A 14,277-nucleotide genomic window follows, 5' to 3' on the forward strand; every position below is an offset into this window, starting at 1 on the left:
TCATCCTATTTGGAATGCTTAATAGTTATTTCCTAATTTACAACGGCAAGTAAGAAAAATAAAATCTAAATCCTGTTAGTGTAAACAACCTTTAAGTCGTGGCCTTGGGACCGAGGCGGCTTGGTTCGGGTCCGAATGATAGGGATTTTCCCAAGACGGCCTTTGAGTCCGCCGAGGTGGTCGACTGCGGTGGTCGAGACGATGTCGTAGTCCACTCCGAGCAAGAATTCGCCTTCGAGTTTCGTAGGGACCTTCGGCATCGCCCCTGCACAAAGGTCGAGTCGGGGTGCTCGGCTCGACCCCTCCGATGATCAAGTTAGTCGATGTAAAGGGGAAGTCAGACTGAGAAGTTCTCCCCCCCTTCCTCTTTGGAATGTGAGGGTACTTATAGGGAAGCTTATTATTTCCTAACGTGCCCGCTTGCAGGGGGCAGGGTGATGATGTCTGATACTGGTGTTGGCGTGGCGTGAAGAATCGAGCCTGAGCAAGCGTAAATGCGCCTCGGCCGACGTTCTGGTCCGTTTGACCAGGTGCTGTCACGTCGATCGAGGCGTGAGGCGTCATTAGACGTCAGCCGAGTCTCATCATAATTACTATCCTCATCAAATCCCAATCTTAAATATTTGATTTGATTACAGATTGATTATAGACAGAAGGATAACATTAATAATATATAACTGTCATTACTCATAGCGAGACTTAATATTATATTATTATATTTTTGAAACTTATTCACTTATTTTATAAAATTTATACGCACATGTAAAATATTTTTTCAAAAAATTCAGAATCCAATTAAGTAAATTATTTTTAAATATATTTTTTATTTTACTTATTTTGATTTAAAAGTTTTTTATGCCTTACGAATTAATAAGCCAACTTGGAGAATGTTATGTTATGTGATCCTATCTTAATATATTATAAATCTGATTGATTCTGATTAATATAAAAAAATTCAAATATAGTATGATTTATTAGGAGATTAACTTGATGGGAGCAGTCCTTCCCTATAAATAAACAAGAATTTTAGAGCTGAGATATTATAGATTTTTTCTTTTCTATCTTTAGTGAAAAATTAGTGGTGGTCGGAGATGACAGACTAACAATCGCTGTAAGTTTCAAATCCATATCAAAGATTTTCTAAATAAAGTATGCAATTCTATTTTTAATTTTTGATTTTAGTATTTTTTTAGAACAGATGCATAATTATAGTTTTATGCTTACACTCGTATCTTTCCCTTGTATAAAACTACAACCCATGGCGAGATCAAATCAGCAGAAGACGAAGAAGAGTGAGCCCAAACAACAATGGCGTTATCAGCCTCAGCAAGTCTTGCAGTTCTTTCTCTTCTTCTTACAGCCACCTCCGCTATCAGCTCTCTCAACGCCACCCATGAAGGCTTCATGAAGTGCTTCCTCGACCAAACTGGTACCTCCAACTCATCCTCCCAACTCTTGTACTCCCCCAACACCACAGCCTACGACGCCATCCTCCGATCATCCATCCAAAACATCCGCTTCATCTACTCGTCGAGCACGACGAAGCCCGTCCTCATCGTGACCGCGACCAACGAGTCGCACGTCCAGGCCGCCGTCGTCTGTAGCAGGACGCACGGCCTCCGCGTCCGGGTCCGAAGCGGCGGCCACGACTACGAGGGCATGTCGTACGTGTCGGAAGGTGATCGGTTTATCAACGTCGACCTCGCTGCTCTCCGGTCCGTCACTGTCGATGCCGAGCACGGCACGGCCTGGGTTCAGGCGGGTGCAACGCTCGGAGAGGTCTACTACACCATCGCGGAGAAGAACAGGACCGTCGGGTTCTCGGCCGGTGTCTGCACCACGATTGGTGTCGGCGGCCACTTCAGCGGCGGCGGGATAGGGACCTTGTCGAGGAAGTACGGCACCGCTGCTGACAACATCGTAGATTTGCGATTGGTGGACGCCAACGGAAGGATTCTGGACCGGGAATCCATGGGGGAGGACTACTTCTGGGCCATCAGAGGCGGCGGCGCAGCAAGCTTCGGCATCGTCCTCTCATACAAGATCGAGTTGAACTACGTTCCGCCCGTCGTTACCGCATTCAACGTGATCAAGACCTTAAAGCAAGACGCCACAAAGCTGGTCACCAAGTGGCAGCAGATCGGCCCCAACCTCGACGAGAACCTGTACATACGGGTCATCGCGCTAGCCAAGGACGACGACGAAGCAGAGGGGAACCGGACCATCCAAGCCGTGTTCAACTCCCTCTACTTGGGAACATGCAAAGAGCTCCTCACCGTGATGGGGAGCAGATTCCCCGAGTTGGGGTTCGAGGCGGCAGACTGCAACGAGATGAGTTGGTTGGAGTCCGTTCTGTTCTTCGCAGGCTACTCGGGTAGACCGACCGAGGTCTTGTTGGATAGGAGGCCGGAGTTCAACAGCTCCTTCAAGGCGAAGTCGGACTTCGTGAGAGAACCCGTGACAGAGACAACATTGGAAGAGATATGGAGGATTCTGATGGAAGCGAAGGATGAACCCTTGGTACTGATCATGGAGCCCTTCGGTGGGGTTCTGGATGAGATAGCAGAGTCGGCGACTCCCTTCCCTCACAGGAAGGGGAATCTGTACATCATCCAGTATTTCATGAGGTGGTTTGAGACGGACGTGGAGACAACGGAGAGGCACCTGAATTGGATGAGGAAGCTGTATGCCTTGATGACTCCGTACGTCTCTAAGAACCCGAGGGCAGCCTATCTCAACTACAAGGATATCGACCTGGGAAGAACTGCTACCGTTTGGGGTCCTATGTACTTCAAGAACAACTTCAACCGGTTGGCGTCCGTAAAGTGTCAGGTTGACCCTGACAACTTCTTCGGGAACGAACAAAGCATTCCGCCTATCAAGTACGATTACGTATGATGTACAACGATTACGTTTATAAGCAATTTAATAAGGGCCCGCGATTTCATGGAAATGAACAACAATAGACTCGATGATGACATACACACACAGTCTCTCTCTCTCTCTCTCTCGCCTACTACATATTCTATCTCCATATCTAAACACAATAAAACGCTCATATGTAAAGGAAGAGCAACCATAAAGGAGAGAATCTGAACATAATACCAAGTGGAGATATCCATGATGGCCCTGAAATGGGATGTTTAGAAATCCATTCCATAGCAGCTTGACTGAAGGCAGGAACTAAACATGGAGAAACCAACAAAAAAACATAAGAAAGATTGATTGAGGATGTAATAAGGTGGAAGGCAACAGAAGTCTTGGTCAAAGTACTTGAAATGTAAATTTACCGAAGAGATTAAATTCCTTTATGTAACTTAATCATAAAATCAATACCCAGAAATTACCGTGCGATCATGATGACACCACAAAGAAACAAATTATATTAAGAAGATAAGATAATTTCAAGCTACACGATTGAGAAATATCGAAAAAAAATAATTCATCAATCAAGCTTCAAGCAAAAATAAGGGTTAATTATATATTATACTTCCTAAGTTTTTTGACTTAAAAATTTTATATTAGTATCATTTATATCGATTTTATAAAAATATAAATATAAAATATAAAATAATAATTTTAATATTCCAGATGATAGTATCGAACGATGTCAGTGGTAATGAATGACAGCTCCTCTGGGGCCGCAAATGACTGTTGTGCATAAAGAGAATAGGAGTGAGCTGCGAAAAGACTGCTCAGCAATTGTGTTGATATCGACCCAAATACAGAGCGGGCCTCACCTTTCACTACCACTCTCTTCATCCACAACAATTACTTAGAGTAACCCTTTTGCTGTTATGCATTTGTGTTGACACAAATGCAAAGCAGTCATTATCCTTCGCTACCCCTCTCGTTACTTTGCATTGCGTTAATGTCAACGTAGTTGTCGATGGTGAAAGGACCACCGATACACTCGATAACTTTGTCGACATCGATGCAAAGTAACCATTATCTCTCGTGCTGCTCTCCTCATCCATAATAACCATCCGCAACCCCCCAACAACATCCCCACTAACACCATATGTCATCACCAATTAAAATAATAAAATTATAATTAATCATAAATAAAAAATAGGTTTAAGTTCCAACGTGGAATTGAAGTTGTCAAAGTTCTGATAGTGAACATAGCAATTTTGAGCTTGCCTCCGCAGGTTCTAACACTTTGTAGGGTTATTTAAGCTTAGCTACATTCACAAATTTAAGCTCTATTTTTTTTTCTTTTTTGAAGAATACACGGAGAGAAAAGCAAAGTACAAATGCAACTATTAGATGAGCCACATCAGAGTAGAAAACAAAGTCAAGAGCTCTCAGCATATCACATTAAAGTACAAATGCAACTATTAGATGAGCCACATCAGAGTAGAAAACAAAGTCAAGAGCTCTCAGCATATCACATTAAAGTACAAATGCAACTATTAGATGAGCCAGATCAGAGTAGCAAACAAAGCCAAGGGCTCTTACATGTCTCAACATAACACATTAACTAGACACGAATACAACAACCATACAAACACGAAACCAGATTAACTCACACAAACCAAATCCCTCCCTCGTGCAGCTGAAATTAGAAACGGCAAATATAGAAATGACTCAGTCTGCCAACTCTTCTTCCTCTTCTTCATATTCTTCCTCATCGGCCGTTGCGTCTTGGTACTGCTGGTACTCAGCCACCAGATCATTCATGTTGCTTTCAGCCTCCGTGAATTCCATCTCGTCCATACCTTCTCCAGTGTACCAGTGCAAGAAAGCCTTCCTCCTGAACATGGCTGTGAACTGCTCACTAACCCTCCTGAACATCTCTTGGATGGATGTCGAGTTCCCAATAAAAGTGGAGGCCATTTTGAGCCCTTTCGGTGGAATGTCACACACGCTAGACTTGACATTGTTTGGTATCCACTCCACGAAATAGGAAGAGTTCTTATTCTGAACATTGAGCATCTGCTCATCGACTTCCTTTGTGCTCATCTTCCCACGGAACATGGCTGAGGCAGTTAAGTACCGGCCATGGCGGGGGTCAGCAGCACACATCATGTTCTTGGCATCCCACATTTGCTGGGTCAATTCAGGTACTGTGAGGGCCCGGTACTGTTGTGAACCCCTTGAGGTCAGGGGTGCAAACCCTACCATAAAGAAGTGGAGGCGGGGGAATGGGATGAGGTTTACAGCAAGCTTCCGGAGGTCAGAATTTAGCTGCCCAGGGAACCTAAGGCAGCATGTGACGCCACTCATTGTAGCAGAGATTAAGTGATTGAGATCGCCAACTAAAATATAAAGAAACATTAAAAAAAAATCAGTGAGCAATAATGTAATAACAAAGAATTGAAAGCGTGCAAACTGGAACAACATTTTAACTCACTTAAGGCGTGAAGAAAAGCATCTCACTTAAGGCACAAAGAAACTGATCCTTATATAAAAATATTAGCAAACAAAAACTTTAGCAAACTTAAAAAGTATAAAATGAAGAAGCATATGATTAATTTCAGACCAAAAAGAGAAGAGCATCAGAGTATCAACATTTTATTCATTTAGAGAATAGTCATAAAAATCATAACTACAACAAGAATGTAAAAGAATCAATGAAGATGCAAGCATTACTTACAACTAGGGTTTGAAAGCTTCAGTGTGCGAAAGCAGATATCATACAACGCTTCATTGTCAAGGACCATACATTCATCAGCATTCTCAACAAGTTGATGAACTGAGAGTGTAGCATTGTACGGCTCCACAACTGTATCAGACACCTTCGGAGATGGGAAGACAGAGAAGGTTAGCATCATTCTGTCTGGGTATTCCTCCCTGATCTTAGAAATAAGAAGGGTGCCCATGCCAGACCCAGTTCCTCCTCCCAAAGAGTGGCAAACTTGGAAGCCTGCAGAACAAAAAAATGTTAAATAAATTTACAATTTTGATTTAAGAAAAACGTCATATGACAAAAGTAAGGACAAAATATATAAAATATTTGACATATGCACATAAAGGAAGATCAGCACTTGCCAGAATTCAGCCTACATCTAAAATCAACAAAATCTACGACTACTGAGACCATGATCTCAACATCAAACTCGAAAACTTTGGAAACTTTGTCACATCTCTATCTCTGGGGAGATCAATGTCACCTTTTATCGCACCGCATCCAGGTGAAATTGTTGATTATGTGCAGTTAGTTATAGAATGTAATTTACCTTTGGACAGTGCAATTTATTTATTTCACTAGTGTTTTCACAAACTGAAGAGAAATCACCACAGATGAGTAAGTTGGCTCAAGACTAAATGCCTGATCTTGATTATTTATGACATTGACCAGAATTGTAGAAAGTAAATAGCCAGGTTTCACTAGTAAAATTACTTTTCCATGGAATGAATAACACTATTTCTACATATAACCAATAAACTCCAGTCATTTATAGGACCAACTATTTGTAGCTTAAAAAGTTCAGTTTCAGCTAAACATGAAGAGTGAGTCAACCCAATGAGCTCAACAAAGAGATGTTGATATCAAGTCTAGCAGTCTATAAACCACTTCTCTGGAATCATCATTCAGCTGGATCAGCCAAGATCACATAACTGTAGTTCATGACTATGAAACTTGAATAAAGAACAGTGTCAAAACTCTATACAAGAACATGCCACATAAATAAACACACCCTATATAGAAGCCTGATGTACTATGTGTATCAACTTATTATGGAAGACATTTTCTTTCTTGAACATTTTATATGGAAGAGACCACTACTCCAAATTGATAAAAGACATTCTTCAGCTTATTTGCAGAACAGAAAAAATCAATCAACACAACTATCAACTCTTTAGAGAGGCAGGCATAACCATGTCATATCCAGTAGATTAAGAATTTGCAATATAGACTGAAATACACACAAATCTAAATCTATTAACCTGTAATTTAATAAATGAATGAAATATTTTAAAATAGTTCAGTAGCTACGGCATAAAAGAAACAATCAAGCACCAAAAGTAGGACTAAGCAAAAGAAGGCTTTGAAGGCTCCATCTCAACCCCCCATGTCCTTTACTTGCTAGCTAATAGTTAAGTTATAAAATCACTGCTTTGGGTACAAAATAAAGACAATAATGGAGATTGAACCCATAAAATCACATGGAGGGTTAATACGGACACTTCAATGTTGTTTCCAAAGTTGTGCAGACTACCAGATAACTACAAAGATTGCTAAAACTAACCACAATATTTACAAAGTTGTGCAGACTTCATAACTAATGTTCATCGTGCAACATGAATACCCCATTTATGAATGGGTACAAATTAAAGAGCACAATGTAAAAGCATTATGGTAAAGGTAAGCAGACAAGAAGCAAGCAAATGATGGAGGAATAACAGAAATGTGCATGTGCAGACATAATAACTAATGTTCATCGTGCAACATGAATACCCCATTTATGAATGGGTACAAGTTAAAGAGCAGAATGTAAAAATATTATGGTAAAGGTAAGCAGACAAGAAGCAAGCAAATGATGGAGGAATAACATAAATGTGCAGGAAGTTTCATTTCATTTCATCTTATACAAAAAAAAAATAGGGGCAAAATTTAAGATCGTAATAGTCATCTGCAGAAATATCAAATTCTTACCACTTCCAAAACTACAAGATATGCGAAGAAATGAAAAAAAAAAATCACATGTTAGATCGAAGTTCTAAACCCTCTACATAATTGAAGAATGCAGGACAAGATCTCTAATTCACTCCAGCAGAATATTCTAATTTGTCATGCTCATATGAAGCAAAGTGTAGTCTAGACAATAAAAGAGGCAAACAAGACCGAATCAGTCTGTGTCCATAAAAGATCTAAAGAAAAGAGGAGTGAACACATTAAAACAAGGCATCTCAGAAACATAGGTGATGTAACAATACCCTGCAAGCAGTCGCAGTTTTCGGCTTCCTTCCTGACCACATCGAGGACCGAATCGATGAGTTCGGCGCCCTCAGTGTAGTGCCCCTTGGCCCAGTTGTTCCCAGCCCCGGACTGGCCGAAGACGAAGTTATCGGGCCTGAAGATCTGACCGACGGGGCCGGATCTGATGGAATCCATCGTGCCCGGTTCTAGATCCATGAGCACAGCGCGGGGGACGTAGCGGCCGCCGCTAGCCTCGTTGTAATATACATTAATACGCTCGAGCTGGAGGTCAGAGTCGCCAGAATACTTCCCGGTGCCGTCTATGCCGTGCTCGTCGCAGATCACCTCCCAGAACTTGGCACCGATCTGGTTCCCGCACTGCCCGCCCTGAACGTGAAGTATCTCCCTCATCTTCTCCTTCGCTAGCCGCTGGCCGGAGCGCTTCCTCGGGTCAGGGTACGGATCTCCCGTGAGAGAGACGGAGAGGAGATGAGCAAATGGGGGCGGAGAGAACGGTAGAAAAGGGCGTCCTTTATAGTAGGGTTTTCTGGATCTCGTCACCGCTTAGAAGCTTACCGATAGTATGTGTTTAAACGACGATGGTTCATCTCTGACATTGATTCGACATTTTACAACTCACTGGCGGTGACCAGAACCATCATCGAACGAAAACGTGGCTGGGCCAGGCCTGCTCGGTCGACGCACATTGGACGGTTCAGATGTGACATATGGTGCTCATCGAACGGTGGATGTAACGAGCGCGGGACAGGCGCGGGCCTGGTGCTGATGAGCTGTCACCGGCGCGTGAATGATCCGTGAGCATCATCCGTGCGCTGTCAAAGAAGCAGCCGACGAACTTGGTTGACCGAGAACGAGATTTCGGTCCGGTTGGAGGTTCGCCTTGTGGATCGATCAATCGTCGATATGATATATACTAGTATACGGATATATCGTATGTTGGTATGATAAGGTGTATCGATGGTACAGTAAAATCATTAAAAATAATTTTTAATATTTTTTTAAAAAATAAAATAAAAAGTTGGATTGGTACTTTTAAGTTAGAAATAAATATAAATTTAGCATAATTTTAATAAAAAGTAATAATAACATATTTCTTTATCAAACTTTAAGAAATGGTTTTATAATACATTTTAGATCAATCTTATATTGAATTATTTTCGATGAAATGATTTGAATCATTAAATTATTTTTAAATAAATTTTAAAATTTAAACGAATCAAATAATTAATTAATTAATATATCTATTTCTATTATCAAAAAGAATAATATGATTCGATGGATAATGGATCGAGGTTCTCGATTTTATGTACATATATATCAATTTGATATGTTTATTGAACTCAATTTTGAAATTAATCTTATAACATAGTATATTGATACACCATATGTCATTGGTGTATCAATATGGTCATAACCATATTTTAATTATCGTGAACCATATATCCGATATGACTATTGAGACAAAGATAATTGTAGCATATATTAATGCAGAGCATATAGAATATCAAAACTTCTACTTTCATCATTAATAAATTTCTATAGCATATGATCAATAATTATACTATTATTTAAAAAAATATGATAAATTATCATTGTATTGTTATTAGCCGTAAAATTTTACATAATACGATGAGTTTCGCTATATGTCTATGTCGTATAAGCTCTATTGAATCTATTTAAAATCATCTATTACATTTTTCTTCTCTTTTCATGTATAAACTTAATTAATTTTAGAGAGATAAAATAGTCTCTCTCTCCTTTTTTTTATTTTTGAAAACCTTAATTCCTTCTTCCGTCATCACTGTCGTAACCTCTGCCCACACCCTAATTCATAACATAGTATATTGATACACCATATGTTATTGATACATCAATATAGTCATAGTTATATTTTAATTATATATTAATACACTATATATCTAAGATGACGCTTGAGACAAGGATAATTATGATACGTATTAATGAAAAGTAAAGAGAATATCAAAAGTTGTACTTTTGCCACTAATATGTTGCTATCGATCATTGTACTGTTATTAGAAAAAAAATAATAAATTATTATCGTACTATTATTGGTCGTAAAATTTTACATAATACGATAGTTACGATGAGTTTCACTATATGTCTATGTTGTATAGACCCTATTACATATGTTCAAAATCGTTTATTATTATTTTCTTCCCTTTTCATTATCTGATTAATATCTCATCAACACTATGATCATCGTGTAAAACTTAATTTTAGAAAGGTAAAATAGTATATCTTTTATTTATTTTTTTATACCCTAATCTCCTTGTGTCACCACTGTCGCAACCTCTGCCCACACCGTCACCGCTCAACCATGCGAGCCCTCACAGTGATGACCCTGCAGTAGCGATGAGATGGCATCTAAAGACCATCATCGATCCGGCAAAGCCTTGTCATCGTTTGCTGCTGCCCACGCACACGTCCAGACGTGCGAGTCTTCACAGGCATCCCTTTGTCTTGTGCTACTTATGGCCACCGTGTTGCGCAACCATCCGTCGCCTACATTGCGTTGCACTGCTTTGCATCTCCAACGATCATCACTAGTGTCCTGTCGACATCGGCCATGGCCAGCGACTGTAGTAAGCCTCCGCATGTTGAAGCGCTACTACATGCAACAGCGCCAATGTTCGCCATTGCCCAAAATTTTCATCCACTACCCGGAGGCAGTGTTGCACCTCAATAGAGCCAACGACCATTGGAGGCCATTGCTTGCCTGCCCCCGACCATCATCACTGTACACCAGTAGGGCCAGCAATCGAACCTCTGTCCATCGCCAAGGCTACTGCACACAGTAGCCGCTAAATGCAACAGCCACCCACAAACAGGGCTGTCTCTATACAGTAGTGCCACCGCCGACGGCAAGCTGCTGATGGCAACGTTGCACTTCCTCTCGTCCGACACCCCTTTTCTTCCATCTCTATCATTCGTAGACCCTCTGCATGAGGAAATCTAAATAGCTATCAAGCACGCAAGCAGCATAGATGGAAAACCATAGAGAACAACAATGCATATGACCAGCATTGTAAGGCGAGGATGCAACACACATAAATTATTCAAGCATCATATAATTAAAATCGAATAATATCTTTTTATAAGCAAAAATACAAACAAATAAATCTAAATATAAAATATACCTACTATATTTTTACAATATAAGGTATTTTGATTTTAAAATAATAAACCGTGATACCAATTATAAGAATAAAAATTATACTTATGCGATTGTCATGCAAAAAAATTTAGTACCAAGAATTAAAATTAAATAACCATAGATCGAAGATTAGATGTTCTGTCTTTCGATGTCATTTAAATTTTTTTTATCCGAAAATACACTTCACAATCCGATCCATAAAAAATAATATCGATCTATATAAAGAGAACTAGACTTTTATTCGCTTCTCTTAGAGTGATAAAATATGGACTAAAGAAATACAAAAATAAATCTATAGTTTAATGTTGTATCGTGTTATCACGTGCATTATCATTGTTAAAAGGTCCTATCTATTTATATGCGATAACAGAGGATCTAACATAAATAATTTAGAGATCATCTTCTGAAAAATTTCATTATAAATATACATTTTTTCTATTAATTGATAATCAAAATTAAAATTTAATTAAATATATAATATATCTTATTTAATTAAATAAAATAACATAATCTAACAAATTTGTTAGACGGTCAAATTTTTGTCTTTCGTGTCCATTTTCTGCTGGACAAGATTGAATTGTTCATTCTTCCACAGCAGAAGTGACTACCGGAGGATTAAAGTCTATTTAGCTTCTTTTTTTTGTTGTTCACATGAGACGCCACTTGTCGTCTTCTCTGCGTGTTTCGTGGAAGTTGTCATGGAGAATAGTCCAAGTCACTGAGATGTGTGGGCTGTGGTGGTCGTCGGTGCTCGTCTGTATAAGCATGCATGCGTCTTATACCCTCCACCGACCAGCCCATATCGTTTAGTTCTGCACGAGGTGACTGTAACGTGGAACCTACGACTGACGTTTACCATCCAATTGCGGAAGTCCATCTGATTCCCGGCGACGAAGTCTGGGATTCATTCAACGGAGTACCTCCCACTCCCATCGAAGAAGAGAACGATGATAGGAGAAGGATATATCGAAGTCGACGCGCGCGTTTGACTGCTGTTATGCGCTGTAGCCTCTCCGATCATCTATCTGCTCCGTTTCGGTCGTAAAGGCGAGGAATAAGGAAGGATGCTTCTTGTTCCCAGCCTCGTTCTCTTTCTCTCCTTCTCCCTCTCTTCTCCCTCGGTTATCGGCTACCGTGATGATGAGAGATGGATGGAGTCTGTCATCCCAAAGCTCCACATCGATACTTGTGTACCTCAATCAACTGATGGACATTGCGTTCCTCAAATTGTCGTGACCGACTTCTTAGATGTTGGTGCCATGGTGATCGTTCCGAGGCGCGTCCGGTCTAATGGGAAGCCCCAGGACGATGAAGGTACGATGCTCTGGGTCGGCACAAACAAGCATCAGGAGGGATGCATGCCAGCTATCACGATCGTTGGCCGAGCTCCGGTGATGCTTCACAATTGTTCGTCTAAGGTCTTGGATTACGATCCGCTGCTGTGCAGCCCTCCGGATCTGAACACAATCACTGTCGATTACTTCGTTCCGTCGATGGACCTTCATCAACTCAACTGCACCACCCTCATCTACACTCCTTTCGGCTATGACGCGAATGGAAGGGGCATTTGGAGCTCAGTGGAAGCCGAGCTTTACGTGTCACGGGCACCGATTGATTGGTATGATCAGTGTACGGCTTCTGGCGGGATGTACGTGGATAACGCAATCATAGGCAGCTCCTGCTTGTACCATTATAGTTCACATCTTAAGGACGATCCATCCCAAGGTAGGTCATTTGTGGTTACAGAGCATCATCACAAAGCCAAGGCCATGAAGGAAATCTTGTTCGGTACTGAACTCAATCACTCTCTGTTCTATGTTTTCTTTCTTATCTTCGAAATTTTGAGCGCATGCAATTATTTCAACAACACTCGGGTCAAGTTCTTGATACCTCTAATCTAATCTGTAGCAAATGTTGAACTGCGATTGCTAATCCCTCGAGTCCTCGACTCTAATTTACAGGTGGATTTGGATTGGTAGGATTTGTGTGTCTCTGGTACTTATCCCTCTGCTTCTTTGGAAGACTGAAGACTTGGATCTTGTGCTGGAGGAAAAGGTCAAGTCATGACAAGAAAATGGAGGTCCTCTTGGGGAAGGTTGAGAAGTTGGTGCCCGCGAGATACTCTTACTCTGATGTGGAGAGAATTACCTCTTGCTTCAGTCATAAACTAGGACAAGGTGGTTGTGGCGTTGTGTACAAAGGGAAGCTCCCCGACGGCCGCCCCGTTGCCGTCAAAGTCATGAAGGATTGTAAAGGCAGTGTCAAAGACTTCTTCACTGAGGTCATTGCCATCGGCTGCACGTACCATGTGAACATCGTCTCCTTGCTCGGCTTCTGCTCAGAGGGCCCAAAACAAGTTCTCATCTACCAGTTCATGTCGAATGGTTCGCTGGAGAAGTACATCCACGACGCGAGACAAGACACATCGACTCTCGACGCGACAAAGCTGCTACGGATTGCCATCGGCGTCGCTCGAGGCCTGGAGTATCTCCATCACGGATGTAACGTTGGAATACTGCACTTTGACATCAAGCCTCAAAACATTCTACTCGACGAGGAGTTTTGCCCCAAGATTGCTGATTTCGGACTCGCCAAATTGTGCCGCTCCGCGGAGGGCATCATCAAGATGCTGGGCGCCCGAGGCACCGTCGGGTACATCGCCCCGGAGGTGTTCTCCCGCTGCTATGGAGGAGTGTCGCCCAAGTCGGATGTCTATAGCTACGGCATGATGATTCTTGAAATGGTTGGAGGAAGAAAGAAGTGCACAGCTCAGGAGGAGGAACGTACGAGTGAGATTTATTTCCCCCACTGGGTCTGTAAGCATCTCGATTCGGATGGAAACTTGAGGTCGTTTAGAGCCATGACCGAGGTGGAAGAAGAGATGGCGAGAAGGATGGTGTTAGTCGGGTTGTGGTGCATACAAACGAGGCCTTCGGACCGACCCTCGATGACGAAGGTGCTGGATATGTTAGAAGGATCACAGAGTTGCAGGCACCACCAATGCCAGTTCTTACTTCTCCCCCAGCATCAATGATGCATTCCCTCGCAGCAGCTCAGTCGCAAAAGATGGTCTCAGTGGTGACTTCTTAAAAGCTCATGATCATATCTGGCTTTATTGGTAAGAATGGTATGGGTTGATCTATAACCAAATGACTATGTACCATTATCATAGTATTTGAACACATTATTTCTAACCAATGTCACAAAGTCTCAA

General features: G+C 41.4%; 2 protein-coding genes and 1 pseudogene across 2 annotated transcripts; 2 read left to right on the forward strand and 1 right to left on the reverse strand.

Moving 5' to 3' along the window:
- Positions 1–1,308: 1,308 nt before the first annotated feature.
- LOC135638908 (berberine bridge enzyme-like 18) lies at positions 1,309–2,898 on the forward strand. Its single transcript, XM_065152479.1, has one exon. It carries the CDS (start codon positions 1,309–1,311, stop codon positions 2,896–2,898), a length of 1,590 nt encoding a protein of 529 aa, XP_065008551.1.
- A 1,462-nt stretch (positions 2,899–4,360) lies between these two features.
- Positions 4,361–8,379, reverse strand: LOC135630343 (tubulin beta chain-like). Its single transcript, XM_065137692.1, has 3 exons — positions 7,885–8,379; positions 5,600–5,869; positions 4,361–5,261 (listed from the first exon to the last, which is right to left on the reverse strand). The coding sequence occupies exons 1-3, from the start codon at positions 8,276–8,278 to the stop codon at positions 4,591–4,593; spliced, it is 1,335 nt and encodes a 444-aa protein (XP_064993764.1). The 5' UTR covers positions 8,279–8,379; the 3' UTR covers positions 4,361–4,590.
- Positions 8,380–12,127: 3,748 nt separating this feature from the next.
- Positions 12,128–14,153, forward strand: LOC135638914 (LEAF RUST 10 DISEASE-RESISTANCE LOCUS RECEPTOR-LIKE PROTEIN KINASE-like 2.5; annotated as a pseudogene).
- Positions 14,154–14,277: the final 124 nt, after the last annotated feature.

The sequence above is a fragment of the Musa acuminata genome, chromosome BXJ1-3, assembly GCF_036884655.1.
Source record: "Musa acuminata AAA Group cultivar baxijiao chromosome BXJ1-3, Cavendish_Baxijiao_AAA, whole genome shotgun sequence".
Lineage (NCBI taxonomy): Eukaryota > Viridiplantae > Streptophyta > Magnoliopsida > Zingiberales > Musaceae > Musa > Musa acuminata.

Excerpts from the sequence above, each read along its gene's own strand:
- LOC135638908 (XM_065152479.1), top strand. The coding sequence starts at position 1,309 with ATGGCGTTATCAGCCTCAGCAAGTCTTGCAGTTCTTTCTCTTCTTCTT.
- LOC135630343 (XM_065137692.1), bottom strand. The coding sequence starts at position 8,278 with ATGAGGGAGATACTTCACGTTCAGGGCGGGCAGTGCGGGAACCAGATC. Across the intron at positions 5,870-7,884 it reads AAACTGCGACTGCTTGCAGG|GCTTCCAAGTTTGCCACTCT; the intron begins GTATTGTTACAT and ends TTTGTTCTGCAG. Across the intron at positions 5,262-5,599 it reads GAAGCTTTCAAACCCTAGTT|TTGGCGATCTCAATCACTTA; the intron begins GTAAGTAATGCT and ends TTTATATTTTAG.